General features: G+C 41.5%; 2 protein-coding genes across 2 annotated transcripts in view; both read left to right on the top strand.

Annotated features, from left to right (window-relative positions):
- The first annotated feature begins 1,372 nt into the window (after nt 1-1,372).
- IER3IP1 (immediate early response 3 interacting protein 1) lies at nt 1,373-11,018 on the top strand. The gene is made up of 3 exons (XM_019739681.2): nt 1,373-1,558; nt 7,154-7,255; nt 8,150-11,018. The coding sequence occupies exons 1-3, from the start codon at nt 1,468-1,470 to the stop codon at nt 8,203-8,205; spliced, it is 249 nt and encodes an 82-aa protein (XP_019595240.1). The 5' UTR covers nt 1,373-1,467; the 3' UTR covers nt 8,206-11,018.
- Nucleotides 11,019-12,860: 1,842 nt separating this feature from the next.
- The window catches only part of HDHD2 (haloacid dehalogenase like hydrolase domain containing 2), a 34,712-nt gene continuing 32,072 nt past the window's right edge, over nt 12,861-15,500 (top strand). Inside the window, exon 1 of the mRNA XM_019739678.2 lies at nt 12,861-12,984. The gene's annotated coding sequence lies outside the window, so the exon portion shown is untranslated. The remainder of the gene's footprint in view (nt 12,985-15,500) is intronic.

Raw genomic sequence — 15,500 nt, forward strand, 5'->3', positions numbered from 1 at the left:
AAGTTCAGAAGGTGATTACTTTGCATACTGTCCTTACCCTCAAACAATAGCTAAAATTTAACATGATTAGATACAGCCTTTTACTGGCAAAGATAAACAAAGCTGTACACCGATTAGACTGGTAGACAGATTTTAATCAGTAATATATTCTTGCAATAGGGAAGAGGGTCAAGTGTGAACTGAACTCAACTTTGATTTATAGAGAGGTGACTGGGCATTTAATTTTTAAATTAATTAATTAATTAATTTTAAATTAATGTTTATTGGAGTGACAATTGTTAGTAAAGTTACTTAGGTTTCAGGTGTACAATACTGTAATACATCATCTGTATATCACATTGTGTGTTCACCACCCAGAGTCAGTTCTCCTTCCATTACCATATATTTGATCCCTTTTACCCTCATCTACCACCCGCCTCCCATGCAGAGACCGGGAGACAGAGTTCCTCTCCTTCCCAATGAATACATTTTAAAGTTATGGCCTTCAGGTCCTTAAGAAAGACACGCCTGAATTGTAGGAGATACATATGCATCTCAAAAGGACAAAGGAAGGATTCACAATTGTTTGCCTTTCTTAGTAAATGCTCTAAGAAAGGGAGGTCAGGACCTATTTTCAGGTGTGGCTAGAACAAGTCAATTCTTTCCCGGCAGCCTTAAGCTTTCTCAGGCAGGCACTTTAAAGGGTCATTGTAGGGACGTGGCTTTGAGCTGTTAGAAACTGTTAGTGTTTGTTTAAGTCTTTTAATGTGGGTATAGGGGAGTGGATGAAATCATTTGTGTTGAGCATCTATAGTTTTCATAGGCTAAGGTTGAGGCCTAGGCCCAGGGGAGCCTAGTTAGAGTTTGATCAAGGAGAGAATGTTTCTCACTAATTTTAAGATGTGTTATTTTATTTTAATGTTTTAAGTTATTTGCCAAAGCCTGCATTTCTTTATCTGTAAAATAGGAATATTAACATCTCATACAGCTCTTGGGAGCATCTGTCCAGTAGAAATATAACGCAAGCTTCACGTCATTATCAATATCCTCATAGCCACATTTTTAAGAAGTAGAAACAGGAAAAATTAATCTTAATTTAATTTATTTACCTAATATATTCAAAACATTTTCACATGTAATCAACATTTTTTAATTATTGGGATCTTTGACGTTCTTGTTTTCGTGCTAAGTCTTTGATATCCGGTGTATTTTACACTTAAAGCACCTCATTTCGGACCAGCCACATTTCAAGCGTTCAATAGCCACACGTGGCTCCTGCATTGGACAGCACAGGTCCAGAGAAGCTCAGCACACAAGCCTTGCTGATGTAGGCGGGAGGCGGGTCTTAGCCAGACGGGGGGCGGAGCTTCTTGGAAAGCTTTCTGGGCCTCACCGGCTCCCGTAGGAGAGCGCCGGCCGTGGCGGCGCCACGTCCCTTGCGGCGGCGGCAGAAGAATCAGTTGGGTCTCCGGCCGGCGCCCAGCCACGATGGCCTTTACCTTGTACTCGCTGCTGCAGGCAGCCTTGCTGTGCGTCAATGCCATCGCCGTGCTGCACGAGGAGCGCTTCCTCAAGAACAGTGAGTGGGGCCGTGGGGCGGGGCCGAGGTGGCGGCGGCAGAGCCCCTGGGCCGCGGACGCGAGCCGGGCTGCGAGAGGGGACAACCCGGGCGGGGACCGACGAGCCGCCGAGGGCTTGGCTCTTGGGGCCTTTCCCTGCGGGAGGAAGCCGAGCCACTTTGGTCTCACCAGGTTTGAATTCAGCAGCGGGGTGAAGATTGTTCAACGGCCGCCCACTGTGAGGGGCCCTGGGGTGGGTACGGGTGGGGGGGATACGGAGAGGTGCCCGCGAAGCCCGTCTGCAGCCGGTGTAGGTTAGTGATGTAGTGCACGTCTCTGTGACCACTTTCAACGGTCAAAATACCCGGGTCTCGGTTTTCAGTTAAAGAGGGAGGGGCGTAGCTCATTTGGAGCACAGGTAATCAGGAGAATGAACTGATGGAGGGCCATAGGGGTTCCTGGGCTCTGGGGCTAATAGGAAAGGGAAAGTGTTGGGATTCTCGCGACATTCCGCCACCCACGTTCCAAGAAAAGTTTATTCAGCACACATTTGTGGGTGTCTACGATGTGCCGGGATCTGTGTTAGAATCGAAGGATACAAAGATGAAGACACAAGTTATGCCAAGCAGGACCTCACAATCCAGCAATTTCCATGGCCTCTTGGGCGGGCCGCTTCTTGCTACACGAGGCAAAACTGAGGCAGGATACTGCGTGATGTGCATCGCTTGTTACAGTATACCCCGTGTATCTGTGAGTCACTGAAACTCAACCCCACGAGCAAGGTGGATTCATTTGTGCCTTCAGAAGAGATTTATTGAGCACAAATGATGTGCCAGGCCCATGAAATAAGAGCTGGGGTTACAGAAGTTACCCTGTCCTCCCAATGGAAATTAACCTAAGTAAAACTGAACAAGTAACAAGAACAAGCATGCAGAAGATTATGAAAGAGAAGGGCAGGGAGATACTAAACCGCGAATCCGTGAAAGCTTCTTGGAGAAAGTGTGTCTCACCTGAAATCTGATAAGCGAGTAAACATTAACTAGGTGAAGGTGAAGGGTTGGGAGAAGTTGGGCGGGTAAGGAATAAGAGCTGGTGTGTAGACTGGGGCAGGTGAAAACAAGGTCTTAAGCAGTGCAGTGACATGACCAGATTTGTGTTATTTGCAAGATCCTTCTGGCTACAGTATGGAACAGACTGCACGGGGACAAGAGTGGATGTGGGAAGCACCATTCCAAATAGGGCAAGTAGTGGGGTGGGTATACTATTAGTTGAATGAGCATAATAATTAATAATAATAATAACTAATACTTAACACTGTGTGCCAGGATCTGCATCAAGTGCTTTACGTATATTAACGTGTGTAACCCTGACACAACAACCCTGTGAAATAGATACTGTTTTCACCCCTATTTTACAGATGGGGAACCTGAAGCACAAAAGACAGTAGGTAACTTCCAAGATCACACAGCTAGAAAGTGGCAGACCTAGAATTGGAACTTAGACTCTTCCTCAAGAGTCCATCTCTTCACCACTATACATACAGAAAGTAGAAGAGATCATGGGGGTTGAAGTGTGTCCTTCCCAAAAAGGTATATTGAGGTCCTAACCCTTGGTACCAGTGAATGTGACCTTATTTTGAAATAGGGTCTCCGTAGATGTAAGCAAATTAAGATGAGGTCACACTGGAGTGGGATGGGCCCTAGATCCAATGAGGTGTCTATATAAGGAGACAGATACAGAGACACATGGGGAAGAAGGCTGTGTGACAAGAGATACACAGACACATGGGGAAGAAGGCTATGTGACAAGAGGCAAAGATTGGAGTGACGCAGCTACAAGCCAAACAGTGCCAAGGATTGCCAGTAACTAGGAGAAGCTAGGAGACAGGCATAGACAAGATTATCCCTTAGAGGCCCCAGAAGGAACTAGTTCTGCCAATAGCTTGCTTTCGGAGTTCTGGACTCCAGAACTGTGAGAAGAGTAATTTCTATTTGTGTTAAGCCACCCAATTTGTGCTGCTTTGTTACGGGAGACCTACGAAACTGTTACAAATCAAGATATTTTAAAGGTAGAAAAGGCAAATTTTTACTGTTTGGACATTGGGAATGAGAAAGAAAGGAAAAAGTCAAAGATCTCTACCGTGTTTCCCGAAAATAAGACCTAGCCGGACAATCAGCTCTAATGAGTCTTTTGGAGCAAAAATTAATATACAACCCAGTCTTACATTATGTTACATTATGTAAGACCCAGTCTCATAGTAAAATAAGACCGCGTCTTATATTAATTTTTGCTCCAAAAGACGCATTAGAGCTGATTATCCAGCTAGGTCTTATTTTCAGGGAAACATGGTATTGGTTTTCTAGCTTAAACAACTGAGTGAGCGGTAGTACCTTTATTGAGTTACAGAGTACTGGAGGGAAATTGGGAGATGGGTGGTTGGATAAGAAGGTGAAGAGATAATGAAATAAGTTTTGGACATTAGAGTTTGAGATTACATCTGTGAGATAGGCAAGTAGAAATGTGGACTAGTCCGTTGGACTTAAATCTGTAGAACAAAGCAAGAGCCAGAGTGGAGAATGAACTTTGAGTTTGTCAACCACAGATGATAAATGAAACCATGTGAAGAGATGAAATTGCTCAGGGAAAGAAGAGTACAAAGAGAATTGGTGGCCAGGACAGTCCTAGAATCTCTTCCAGTATTTAATGTTTAGGTAGAGATGGAAGAGCTGACAGGAGAAATTGTTGAGCGAGCAAAACAGAGATGGGAAAATCTAGACGGTGGGGTTTCACAGAAGCCAAGGAGTGTTTAAAGAAGAGATAGTACAATGGTGGAATGTTCTGAGAAGCCAAGTAAGAGAAGGACTGAAAAGTGTCCTAAGGAATCACGGTAGTAGAGGTCATTGGTGATGTTACAAGAGCAGTCAAAGCAGTGGGTAAAATCCAGATTGGAATGGGTTGAGAAGTAAATGGAAAGTGATAAAACGAGACAGCAGGATTATCCAGCGTTACCACTAAATTGGAGGAAATGAAGAAAAGGTAGCCGGAAGGGGAAGCTGGGATGTGTTTTGTGGTAAATAGGAGAGACTTGTCTCAGCAATGACAATGAGAACTAGACAGGTCTCTTCAACAAGTCAGTGCTGTGGGGAAAAGGGGGAGGGAGTGACCATGAGGCAAACATACAAAATGTAAGAAAGACAAAAAAAAGGAGAGAGGGAAATGTAAGGGAGATATACATACGCAGTGTGTATACCTTGATTGACTCCTGGTTCAAATATATCAACTTTAAAAGACATGGAGAACATTTGATGAAATTTGAATATGGACTGCATACTGGTTAATATTAAGGAATCACTGTAAATTTTGTTAGTGTAATAAAGGTATTATAGTTAGGAAGTATTCAGAAAAAAGATGAAGCACATATAACAATTATTAAAACTGAGTGTTAGGTACGAGTATGTTTTAAAATTTTCATAATTAAAAGTTAAAAAAAATTACTGCTGACCTTAGAGAAATGAAGAGGATTCTATTTTTCTTTTGAATACTATCAACAACTATATGCCAACATAGTAGATGACTTAGATGAAATGGACAGATTCCTGGGAAGATGCAGAGTATCGCACAAAGAATTAGGAAATCTGATTAGACCTATAACGTGTGAAAAAACTGAGTTAATAATTTTAGAACTTCCAACAAAGAAAAGCCCAGGCTTCAATGCTGGATTCTACCAAACATGTAAAGAAGGCTTGCTTCATACCAATTCTTTATAAACTCTCTCCAAAAATAGGAGGGAGTACTTCCCAACTCACGCCATGAGACCACTATTAACCTGATACGAAAACCAGACAGAGACATTATGAAAAAAGAAACTATAGATCAGTATCTCTTATGAATATAGACAAATTCTTAACAAAATACTGGCAAACTAAACGAAGTGAGATTTACCCTGGGAATGCACGGTTGATTTAACACTCGAAAATCAATTAATGTAAGAAATCATATTAGTAAAATAAAGAAAATCACGTGCTCATCACAGTAGATGAGGAAAATTATTAAAGTTACCATGTGACCCAGTGATTCCACTCTTAGGTGTAGCCAGAGTAATGAAAACAAACATCCACATATAAGAACATGAATATTCATAACTGCATTATTTATAATAGCTAAAAAGTGGAAACAACCCAAATGTCCATCAACTAACTGATGAATACCGTAGATGACTTGAGTATCATGATGCTAAGTGAAGAAGCTCTAGTCATAAAAGACCACATATCATATGATTCCATTCATAGGAAATGTCCAGGATCGACAATCATATAGAAACAGCAGATTCGCGGTTGCTTTGTGCTAGCGGGGTCTGAGGGGGATGGGAAGTGGTTGTTAATGGGTTCAGGGTTTCTTTTGGGGGTGATAAAAATGTTCTAAAATTGAGTGTGGTGATGGTCGCACAACTCTGTGAACATAATGTTAAACCATTGTATACGTTTAAGTGTGTGAATTCTGTATTAGGTGAATTGTATCTTAATACAACTTTTTTAAAAACCACACATTTAAAGAAAAAATCACACAGAGTACTATTATATTCCGTGCTAATTATGAGTGGTACAAAAAAAACATGAAACAGCGTATTATTATTTGGCTCAGGCTGCCAAAGCAAAATACCAGTAAGCAAAGTGCAATCTTGTTTCCTGATACTTGGTTCTTTCATGTATAAAATAAAGACTTGTTCTCTGTCTTCAAGTTTAAGGGTTAACATGTCAGGAATTAATTAAGCCCTGTAGTCATATGAGATAAAAAAAAATAATATAGTCATATGAGATATGACAGGTGGACCTGAAATGAGGACAAGAGAAGGACAAATTGTAGAAATGAGGACATGTAAGTCTTTAGAAGAATGTGTAAGGTAATAAAAAAAGAACTAACAGATAAAGGTAAAGAAATAATGATTTGTACTATCAGGAAAATGATATAGAAGGAGGTAAAAGACTCATTTACAGAAAATAAGTGGGATAGTTGGCTAAATCCTCACCTCAGAACTGAGAAATGAAGAATAATGATCAAGGATAAAAAAGGTGTGCCCCTGCTGGCAGGATCAAGCATGTTCTAAACCTAACCGAGCTGACCAGGTTTAGGTTAAAAATTTCCCCCGTGTGATACAGATAGTGAATCTCAGTCACAATGTCTTTATACTGAAAATTGCATTAGGTTTTAAAATTCTGAATTGAGCCAATTCATTATTCAACTTGACACTGTGCCTTGGTTGTCTGTTTTTTTAGTTCGGACTTGAAAAATGTTTTGTTAGTTTAAAGAAGAAAAAAATCAATTAGGGTGTCACAACGGTCACCTTTACTGAGTTAAATGCCATGACATAATTTATTAGACTGTAGTTGATTTTATAAAATCAAAGTGGAAATGAAATGAGTTTTTGCTGCTTATCAAAAGTAAAAAATATACTCTAATGTATTTAACTTAGTATTGTTTCTACTTTTAGGTCAGATGACTTTATATTTTATGTCTTTAACAAAGGCTCAAGATAATCTTTTAGGACATGACTAATGAGGGAGCAAGGTGAATGCATAATAAATTTTAACACAGCTAATCATCTTTATATTATGCAGTTGGTTGGGGAACAGACCAGGGAATTGGCGGATTCGGAGAGGAGCCAGGAATTAAATCTCAGCTAATGAACCTTATCCGATCTGTAAGAACTGTGATGAGAGGTAAGAAGAAAAACTAGTAGAGCACTCGTAAGTTGTGTGGTTTGATTTAAGTAGCAAAGCTTTCAAATGTGAGTATTATCAAATACCATCTTTGTAGTGGGATTTCTTTTTTCTCTTTAACAGGGCTTTATTGCTTAAAAGTTATTGGTTTTTTTCATAGTTTGCCTCTTGTTTCTATCTAAGCCAGTTGATGCAAATGGAATGCTTGGTGGTATAATCTGTGTGTATGTTGCCTCAGAGTTGAAAGACAATGACGTTCTTGCCTTTTGGCAATGCTGTTGCTTCCATGTACTAGTACAGCCCGTTAGAGTCCTATAAGGCTTTCAAGAGAAGAATAAATGCCCCGTATCTGCTATTGTATTAGAAAATATTTTAGAGCAACTCAAGAAAGAAGAGTTCAAACCTTTTATTTAAAACCATTAAAGCTAGGGTCTCTCTCTCTCTCTCTCTCTCTCTCTGTCTCTCTGCCTCTCTTTAGCTGCTTTAATCACAACTTTGGGTAGAATAAGTTCTTTCTTAATTTAATGATGAAGCTACGGAATCTTTGCACTGTATTTCTAATGTCAAGTGTCCCTGGCAGCCATTAGGATCTACTTCTGCCTGAGTCCATTGTGTTTCTGTGTTCCCAGAGTAACACTGGCACTACCCACAGATGTTTTCGTATTGATCTAGTTGTACCAATGTGATCCTTTCCCCCATCACACAAGCCCTCTGTAAAATAAGTTTTGGGCTGTGTGATGCAGTGCATGTTTGAATGCTCCTGTTACAAGTATTTGCAACATGATCTTGATGATAGATTGTTGGGTATTTCCATCCTTCCGGGATGCTAGTGACTGACTTAGTTTTTTCCTGATATTTTCTTTCTGGTAACAAACTGTTTTTTTTTCTTTGCAGTGCCATTGATAATAGTAAACTCAATCGTAATTGTATTACTTTTACTATTTGGGTAAAGATCATTGCGGAAATGGAGACTCAGAAGAAGAGATGCCAGCAGAAGTTATTACTTCGATCTTTATTGGAATATGTGTATCCTAGCTGGCTGTCGTTGGACTTAACAAAAATGTAGACCTGACAATAAAACCAGAGTCCCTATTTATCTGATTTTTTTAAATGTTGAACTTACAGTTTCATTACAAAAAGATCAGATCATCAGAGGCAGTAACGATCCAGGATTGGAATACATTTGATTGCTGACTGTTAATAAAAGTTCATGGTATGGTAAAGATTGTTCAAAGGGTACAAGACTGTCACTTCTGTGTTTTTAGAGCTTTTTCTCTCTCACGTCTCAGGGATGAATTTTTTTTCAAAGTTTTGAAATTCCTTGTAACTTAGCTATGATGTGAGTGATTATCCTCCTAGATCAAATTTAAAGCGTTTTTAAAAAGTACCTACATATAAAATGAGAAGTAGGTAATTTGGATAATTTTATTTTGAACTCTTTGGATAAATATTTTGTCTGTATATTGTCTTGGCTATGAAAAATTCAAATTTACAGTAACTGTGGAGGAGTAATACTCTCTGATTTCAGGGAGAATTCTAAATTTGTAAGTCAGATAATCACATGATGATTATGTTTTTGTTTTAAGTTGTTTTCATGCATTTGTTATTTTACTAATTGGCCTGAATGATGAGTCCAGATCAGTATCTACATATTTTCATTAGTAGAAAAATCTGTGTAGATAAGCCCTTTTTACAATGATGACTTATTTTTAAAAATGAGCATAAATATTGACCTGCAAGATCAATCCTAAACAATCACAATTAAACTGTGCTATGTAAGACGACTTTATTGTGAAGCATTTACCTCTCCCAAAATTATCACATGTTTCAGTTTCTTGGAGTAACACGTTAAGGGGTGTGATTCTGAATTCCTCATTCTGTCTTTCAATAGGGCATTCATGCTGGATAAGTTGATTTTTGTTTTGTTTTTATGTCTTAGACCATCCCATATTTGCTTATCCCATAATGCAGTTATTTTGCAGAAAGATTAAAACTGTGTAAATGTTTTTTCTGGCAATTATCAGTTATATTGTAAAGGGGGGGTGAAGTGGCATCTTTGTTTATAGGAGAACATTTGTAAATAAAATTAATTTTCCAAGTCAAATCACTTGTTTTTGTACCTTAGTATATACCTGTCAGTGTTAATGAAATTCTCATTTTGTGTGTAATACTTCTTATATATATTCTTTGCTATAAAATCACTGAGCACAGATTTAACGAAAGTAAACATTCACAATCCATTTTTTCTTCAATGAATTGAATTGCTAACATACATCAAGAAAACTCATAAGCAACTTTTATTCTATGACTTAAGTTACTTCTAAAACTTTGGAGCAGGTATTGAATGGCTGTTGACCATCCCTGAGTTAGAGATGGATTATCTCTGGGCGGCGACTTGCAACTTGAATCAAAGAAATGGACCAGGGATTCGTAGTTACCCTATTTCCCCCAAAATAAGACCTAGCCAGACAATCAGCTCTAATGCGTCCTTTGGAGTAAAAATTAATATAAGACCTGGTCTTATAGTAAAATAATTTTAAAAATATTAATAAATAAAATAAGTTTTTAAAAATACTGATTTTTGCTCCAAAAGACTCATTAGAGCTAGTTGTCCGGCTAGGTCTTATTTTCAGGGAAACACGGTAATCATGTGGGTAATATATTTGGCACTTAGAGGCAGTGCTCTTAACAAAGCGCTGATGCATGAGTCTTGAGTTTCAGCCACTGAGCAGATTCAAAAGAAGCAGTTAATTGAGGGCACTCCCATTTCTCCATAGGCTCTGAGCCATACAGAACTTTTAAAAAAAGAGAGACCTTGTCTTGAGGCCATTTTCTTATAAGACATTACGGCACAGCTTCATGCTGATTTAGTGTCAGGACACTGTCCAAGCTCAGTCCATTGGGGAGCAGCACAACAGGGCAGCATCAGAGTGGTTTCTGGCCGAACAATTCTGAGAAAAGTGAAGCACTGAACATCAAAGTAGTTCATCTCTGGAGGCCACTTACACATTTCTGGCTTTAATGTGCCTGAAAGGAGGTCTGCAAGCTCACAGGTTAACCCTGGTGTCCCCAGAGCAGTTGTGGTTTGGTGACCGTAGTATCTTAGTAGACAGTACCTTACGTCCCAGTTGCCTGCACACATCCTTCCCGTTAGCCATTCACAGGATTAACAATTTGTGATCCTTCTGGACAACAAGTATCCATGATAGTTGTCCTATGTATACTGACCCTGCATCTATATGCCTAGGACCTGTTGTGAAGGATCTTGGCTCTAGTCTATAAATATTAACCAAACTCATACTCTAATCCCTAAGTACAGTGGTTTTCAAACTTTGTTAACAGCAGAACCTCTGTTATAGTTATAGTAAAATAGTTATTTCTCAAAGGAGTTATAATAACAGCACTATAATGCTGCAGTATCTAAAACAGGTAAGAGCAGTTCCATTTATTTTCGGTTGAAGCAATGATGGGGCCCAAAGGCCCACTAGTCAGCCTCCACCTTACTCTTCTTGTCCAGCTTCCTAAGACACTACCACAAAACCCTGTTTTCAAAAACAGTTAAAAAGTATGTCTTAAAAATCCTAGCTTTAGATAGAGTAAGGCAAGATCTGTGCTCTATAGGTATACGTTATCATTTATGCATGTATATGTATGTACTCATGAAATGAGAGAAAGCAATGTATTTGAGTAAAAAGTAGGAATGATATGTCTAATATGCCAAGCAGAACCTTTTTATCAAATGAATAAACTTCCTAAGACCTCAGTTGTTTTTGGTTGCTTCATCTGTAAAATTGGTTGGTAACTTTCAGAAGTCTGTTCCAGGTGATATATATCTTTTCCAGATTCTAGATGTACCTGAACCAAAGAGATGTTCTAAAGTAAAATGTTTTTGATAAATCACTTTCTCATTGACTTACAAAGTTATTACCAATAATAAAATTTTGATACCAAGCAAAATGGAATTGTTTTTTGCTAAAATTTTCCTTGGCCCCTGATTGGTCACGAGATGTCAGATATTGTGAAAACATTCTGTGCAAGGACCTGGGACACGTAGTGGGCAATGCCCAAGGGTATTAAATGATCAAGATAAGTTTTGGAATCCTGCTTTTTTTCAGTTCTGATACTGCGCTCTTTTCTTTCCCAAATCAGCCCCTCCCTTTTGAGGTTCCATCCCTAATGTACTCATTTTGCTGCTTGGCAAGTAAAGCCTTTTGAGTCTTTTGATGAGGAGGAAGACATCTGTCCTCTTGCATTATTCCACACCATAGTGAATGACACAGCACCATCTATTATACTACCCAGTTGCCCAAACCTGTAACCTAGTAATTATCTTGATGCCTTCCTCTCCCTTACCCTCAATCTAATCTCACCAAGTTCTGGCTATTTCACCTTAAAAGTGCTTGAATTTTTTTTTTTTTCTTTGTTGCCACACTGTTCAAGCATCATCTCTCTTGTAACCCTGCAGTAGCTGCTTGTCTCACATACACTTTGGCACCTCTCCCATCCACTCTCCACAGTGCAGCCCGAGTAAGCATTTAGAAAAAATGCATGTCTTAATAGTACCCACTTGCTTAAAACCCTTCCGTGGTTTAATCTGGTCAAAAACAGGCTCGTAGCTCTGAAGGGGAAACTTGGCACAGGTTCCTTTTCCTTCAGCCAAGTAGACCCTCACAGCGAACTTAGACTTAAATATAAATAAGACAAAAACAACCTCCAGGCCCAGTGGAAAGGAAAAGCAGAGGGTCCTTAGTCCAGGGAACAGGTTATAGCTTGCAACATGGCTGACCAGCACTGGACAGAGGGGACACTGGATAGTGTTCAAACAGCATGAGTCTCCTGTCAAGGGCAGAGCAGCAGTTTTGTCAAAGGTTTCCATATGTGTAAACCAGGGTGTGTATCTTCATGTCAGATTGCTCCTAAAAGTGTTTTCGTTCAGTCATTTTCATAGGCAGTGCTTAAGATGACCATCTCTGTACTCAAGTAGTTTAATTTGGGAGACAAGTGAAGACGAGACTCCCAACGTGTGTGGGAGGGAAGCAGTGAGGAGGGGGTTCTCTGTATCCCAAGATACTGCTTCCCTTTAGATGACAGGCAAAGCCTGTGGTAGCACTCTAATGAGAGGCAGGGTCGGTGGGGAAGGTTTTGGGATAGCTGCTGCAGGAAAAGAGGCACGCCACCAGAGGTGGTGATTAATAGTAAGTGCCAGATGCTATTCAAGAAGCAAAGCAGGAAATGACCTCAGAGATTGGGTGTTTCAAGGAAAGTAAGTAGGAGATGACTTCTGAGTTACCTCTCGAGAATGGGGAAGAAGTGGAGAGAGGGAGGGTTGCAGCAAAGAAAGTTAATAAAAATTGGTTCAACCATGGTGCCGTGGAATGTGACACAGCTACAGAGCAAAGGCAGAGGTTTTTGTTTTTCGTCTTGCATCTGCGCCTAGCAGGCCGCCCCCTTGATGAAGTAGGTCTCAAGAACTCGTTCTCCTCGATCGTGGTAAAAGACAATACTTGACCCTCTAAAGTACGTCCGAGACTGGGAAGGAACCCTGGGCGGATGGGGCGGAGATGCACGGGGAGAGGCGGCCCTTCCGGTGCGGTCCCGGGCTCAGCTTCCGGCGTCAGCCTGGCAGCTGCCCGGGCGTTCCGGAGCCGCTGCGAGCACGGTGCTGACCGCGCAACGGCGCCGACTCTCCTGTTAGCGCGGCCTCGGCTGAGGACGGCGTGCGGAGCGGGGTGAGGAGCCGTTCTGGCACTGGCGACCGCCCGCCTGTCTGGAGGCTGCAGTTCTTTGTGCGAGGGCTCGGGCACTGACTGTTTCCGTCCGCGGGCCACCCCGACAAGGACCAACCCGTGCGCCTGCTCCGTGAGGACTGTCCCACCCCTCCTACCGACACCGCCCTCTAGGCCGCGGCGCTACCACGCGTGCGCGGAGCGGGGCGCTCGGCGCTTCGGCTTCGGCCGGGCCCTGGGCGCGCTCGGGTATTGGTTGCCCGAGGCGGGTCGCGACTCCGAGGTATTGGTGGTTCTTCGGGACGTGCCCTTGGACTGTGTTTCGAAGCTGGTGTCCCTTCCGGCCCGTCTGGCGTTTGCCAGGCCTTGGAACTTGGGCTGGGACCCGTCCTGAGGCCCCTTCCCACCCGGGGGATGGCGGGGATCGCTATTGAGTTAGTGCGGACGGATTCTTGTTCTCGGATCCCTCTAGTGATGGAGACCTGGATCCGTGAGCTTACTGAAGTCGGAAGTTCGTTGAGCGCTAAACAGCACAGTGGAAAAGGCAACACAGCCCCTTTCCTCACAGTGCTTCACAGCTGGGACAGGGATACGTGTAATAAGGGGAGCTTGCGGGCGGGCCTGGCCCAGCCCTGGGAGTAAAGCAGTTGGACTCAGGAATGCCAGAGATGATGCGCTTCCGAGACCCAGGGATGCAGGAGTTAGGCAGGGGGAAGGGGGATCGAGGGGCCAGGGGTATAGAATGCAGGGAGCAAAAATGATGCCCGACAGAAGTCCAGCGATGAGGGAGATAAAGAACCGCAGGCTTGGCCGACTGCAGTGCCCTGGACCTTTGGTGCGGGAGTGTAGACAAGTGAGTTGGAGAGGGAAACCAGGGCTCTATAGCAGTGTGCGTCGTTCAGACTATCCTGCGGGCAGTGGGGAGCCACTGAAACGGCTTTAACTGAGGAGTAACTGAATAATAACAATTTATTGAGTGCATATAGGAGTTCCAGACATTTCCACTGGAAGCATGTAGGGAAGAACAGAGAATTTTTCCTTCCCAGGGAGTCCAGGAGGCATATTCTGAACAGCCCCCACCTCCCAGGAGAAGGTTTTTATTGAAATCTCTTGTTTTGTCTTAAATACTTATGCAAGTTTTCGAAGTAGGCCACAATAGATTCTTATTTTGGTGTAAACTGTTTTCTCAAGTCCTCAAGTTATACCAATGCTTTAGGACATTGCATCATGTGTATCCTGTGATTTTTGCAGCCCTTGCACATCTGTCGTGTCCTCTCCCCTCCTTCCCCCCGGCCCCCCGCCCCGCCACATACATAATCCAGCCTTTCTGTGTGTGGAACACTGTTCACAATACATGTATTATTTTCTTCACTCCTATCAACCATTAGAGGTGGGTGTTACTCTCTCTAGTAGTGAAGAAACTGGGGTGAGAGGTTAAGAAAATTGCCCAAGTTCACACAGCTAGTGAGTCGAGGTTCAAATGCAGGCATGTATGTAACGCCTTAGTTCCTGTCCTTCGTCACTGCATTTCAGGGAGTGGGTTTGGGGCTGGAAATAGAAGATTCAAAGCAGAGAGGACATTTAAGAAGTTGTTGACCTAGGCTAGATGAGAGGTGATGATTCCAAAACTAACTACATTTTAGTAACAAGAGAGGAAAGTGGGTTCAAGACTGTAAAGGACGTAGAACTGACATGATTTGGCAGTTGGCCAGATGGGGGTAGGAGTGGGAGAGCCTGGTGGGTACCTCTGGATTGATGGTGCTGCCATTCACTGGTAACAATCTCAGGAAAAAGTTCTGAGGGCAGCAAGGACTTGTTGGATTGAGATGCCCCTGGAATAGGCAAGGGGAGATGTTCTCTAAAGTATTTTTCAAGAGTTCATTTTAGGATGAGAGAGAATTTACTTTGTATTGACTGTCTACCAGTATCCATTGTTTATGACTCATCTAAGCTATAGCCTACATAACTTGTTCAAACTGTGGGAGATGGTGGGGCGTCAACCCAAGGTAAACAAAAAACATGGACTGCCTTTGAAGCTTTTACAGTTTTTTGGGGGGGTGATATTAATATTTTACAATTACAGGTTTTTTTTGGAAAAAAATATGTTTTGTAATTTTGAATAGCTTTTTTTTTCTTTTTGATTGAGATATAATTGACATATACTAGTTTCAGGTATACAACATAATGATCTGATATTTGTGTACAGTGGGAAATGATCACCATGATAGGTCTAATTAACACGTCACCATAGATAGTTACAAAAAATTTTTTTCTTATGATGAGAACTTTGAAAAGCTATTCTTAGCAACTTCCAAATATGCAATACAGTATATTAACTTAGTCAACATGCTTTTGGTCCCCTTTACCCATTTCTCCCACCAACCATCCCCCTTCTCTGACTACCAATCTGTTCCCTGTATCTAAGAACTTAGGGTTTTTTTTAGCTTCCACATATAAGAGAGTTCATAAATATGATACAGTTACATTTGATCAAATACTAACTTGTAGTTCACATACCA

This window comes from Rhinolophus sinicus, linkage group LG09, assembly GCF_036562045.2.
Source record: "Rhinolophus sinicus isolate RSC01 linkage group LG09, ASM3656204v1, whole genome shotgun sequence".
NCBI classification, from domain to species: Eukaryota; Metazoa; Chordata; class Mammalia; order Chiroptera; family Rhinolophidae; genus Rhinolophus; species Rhinolophus sinicus.

Coding starts and splice junctions, on each gene's coding strand:
- IER3IP1 (XM_019739681.2), top strand. CDS start 1,468: ATGGCCTTTACCTTGTACTCGCTGCTGCAGGCAGCCTTGCTGTGCGTC. Junction 1,559..7,153: donor GGAGCGCTTCCTCAAGAACA/GTGAGTGGGGCC, acceptor TATATTATGCAG/TTGGTTGGGGAACAGACCAG. Junction 7,256..8,149: donor TGTAAGAACTGTGATGAGAG/GTAAGAAGAAAA, acceptor TTTTCTTTGCAG/TGCCATTGATAATAGTAAAC.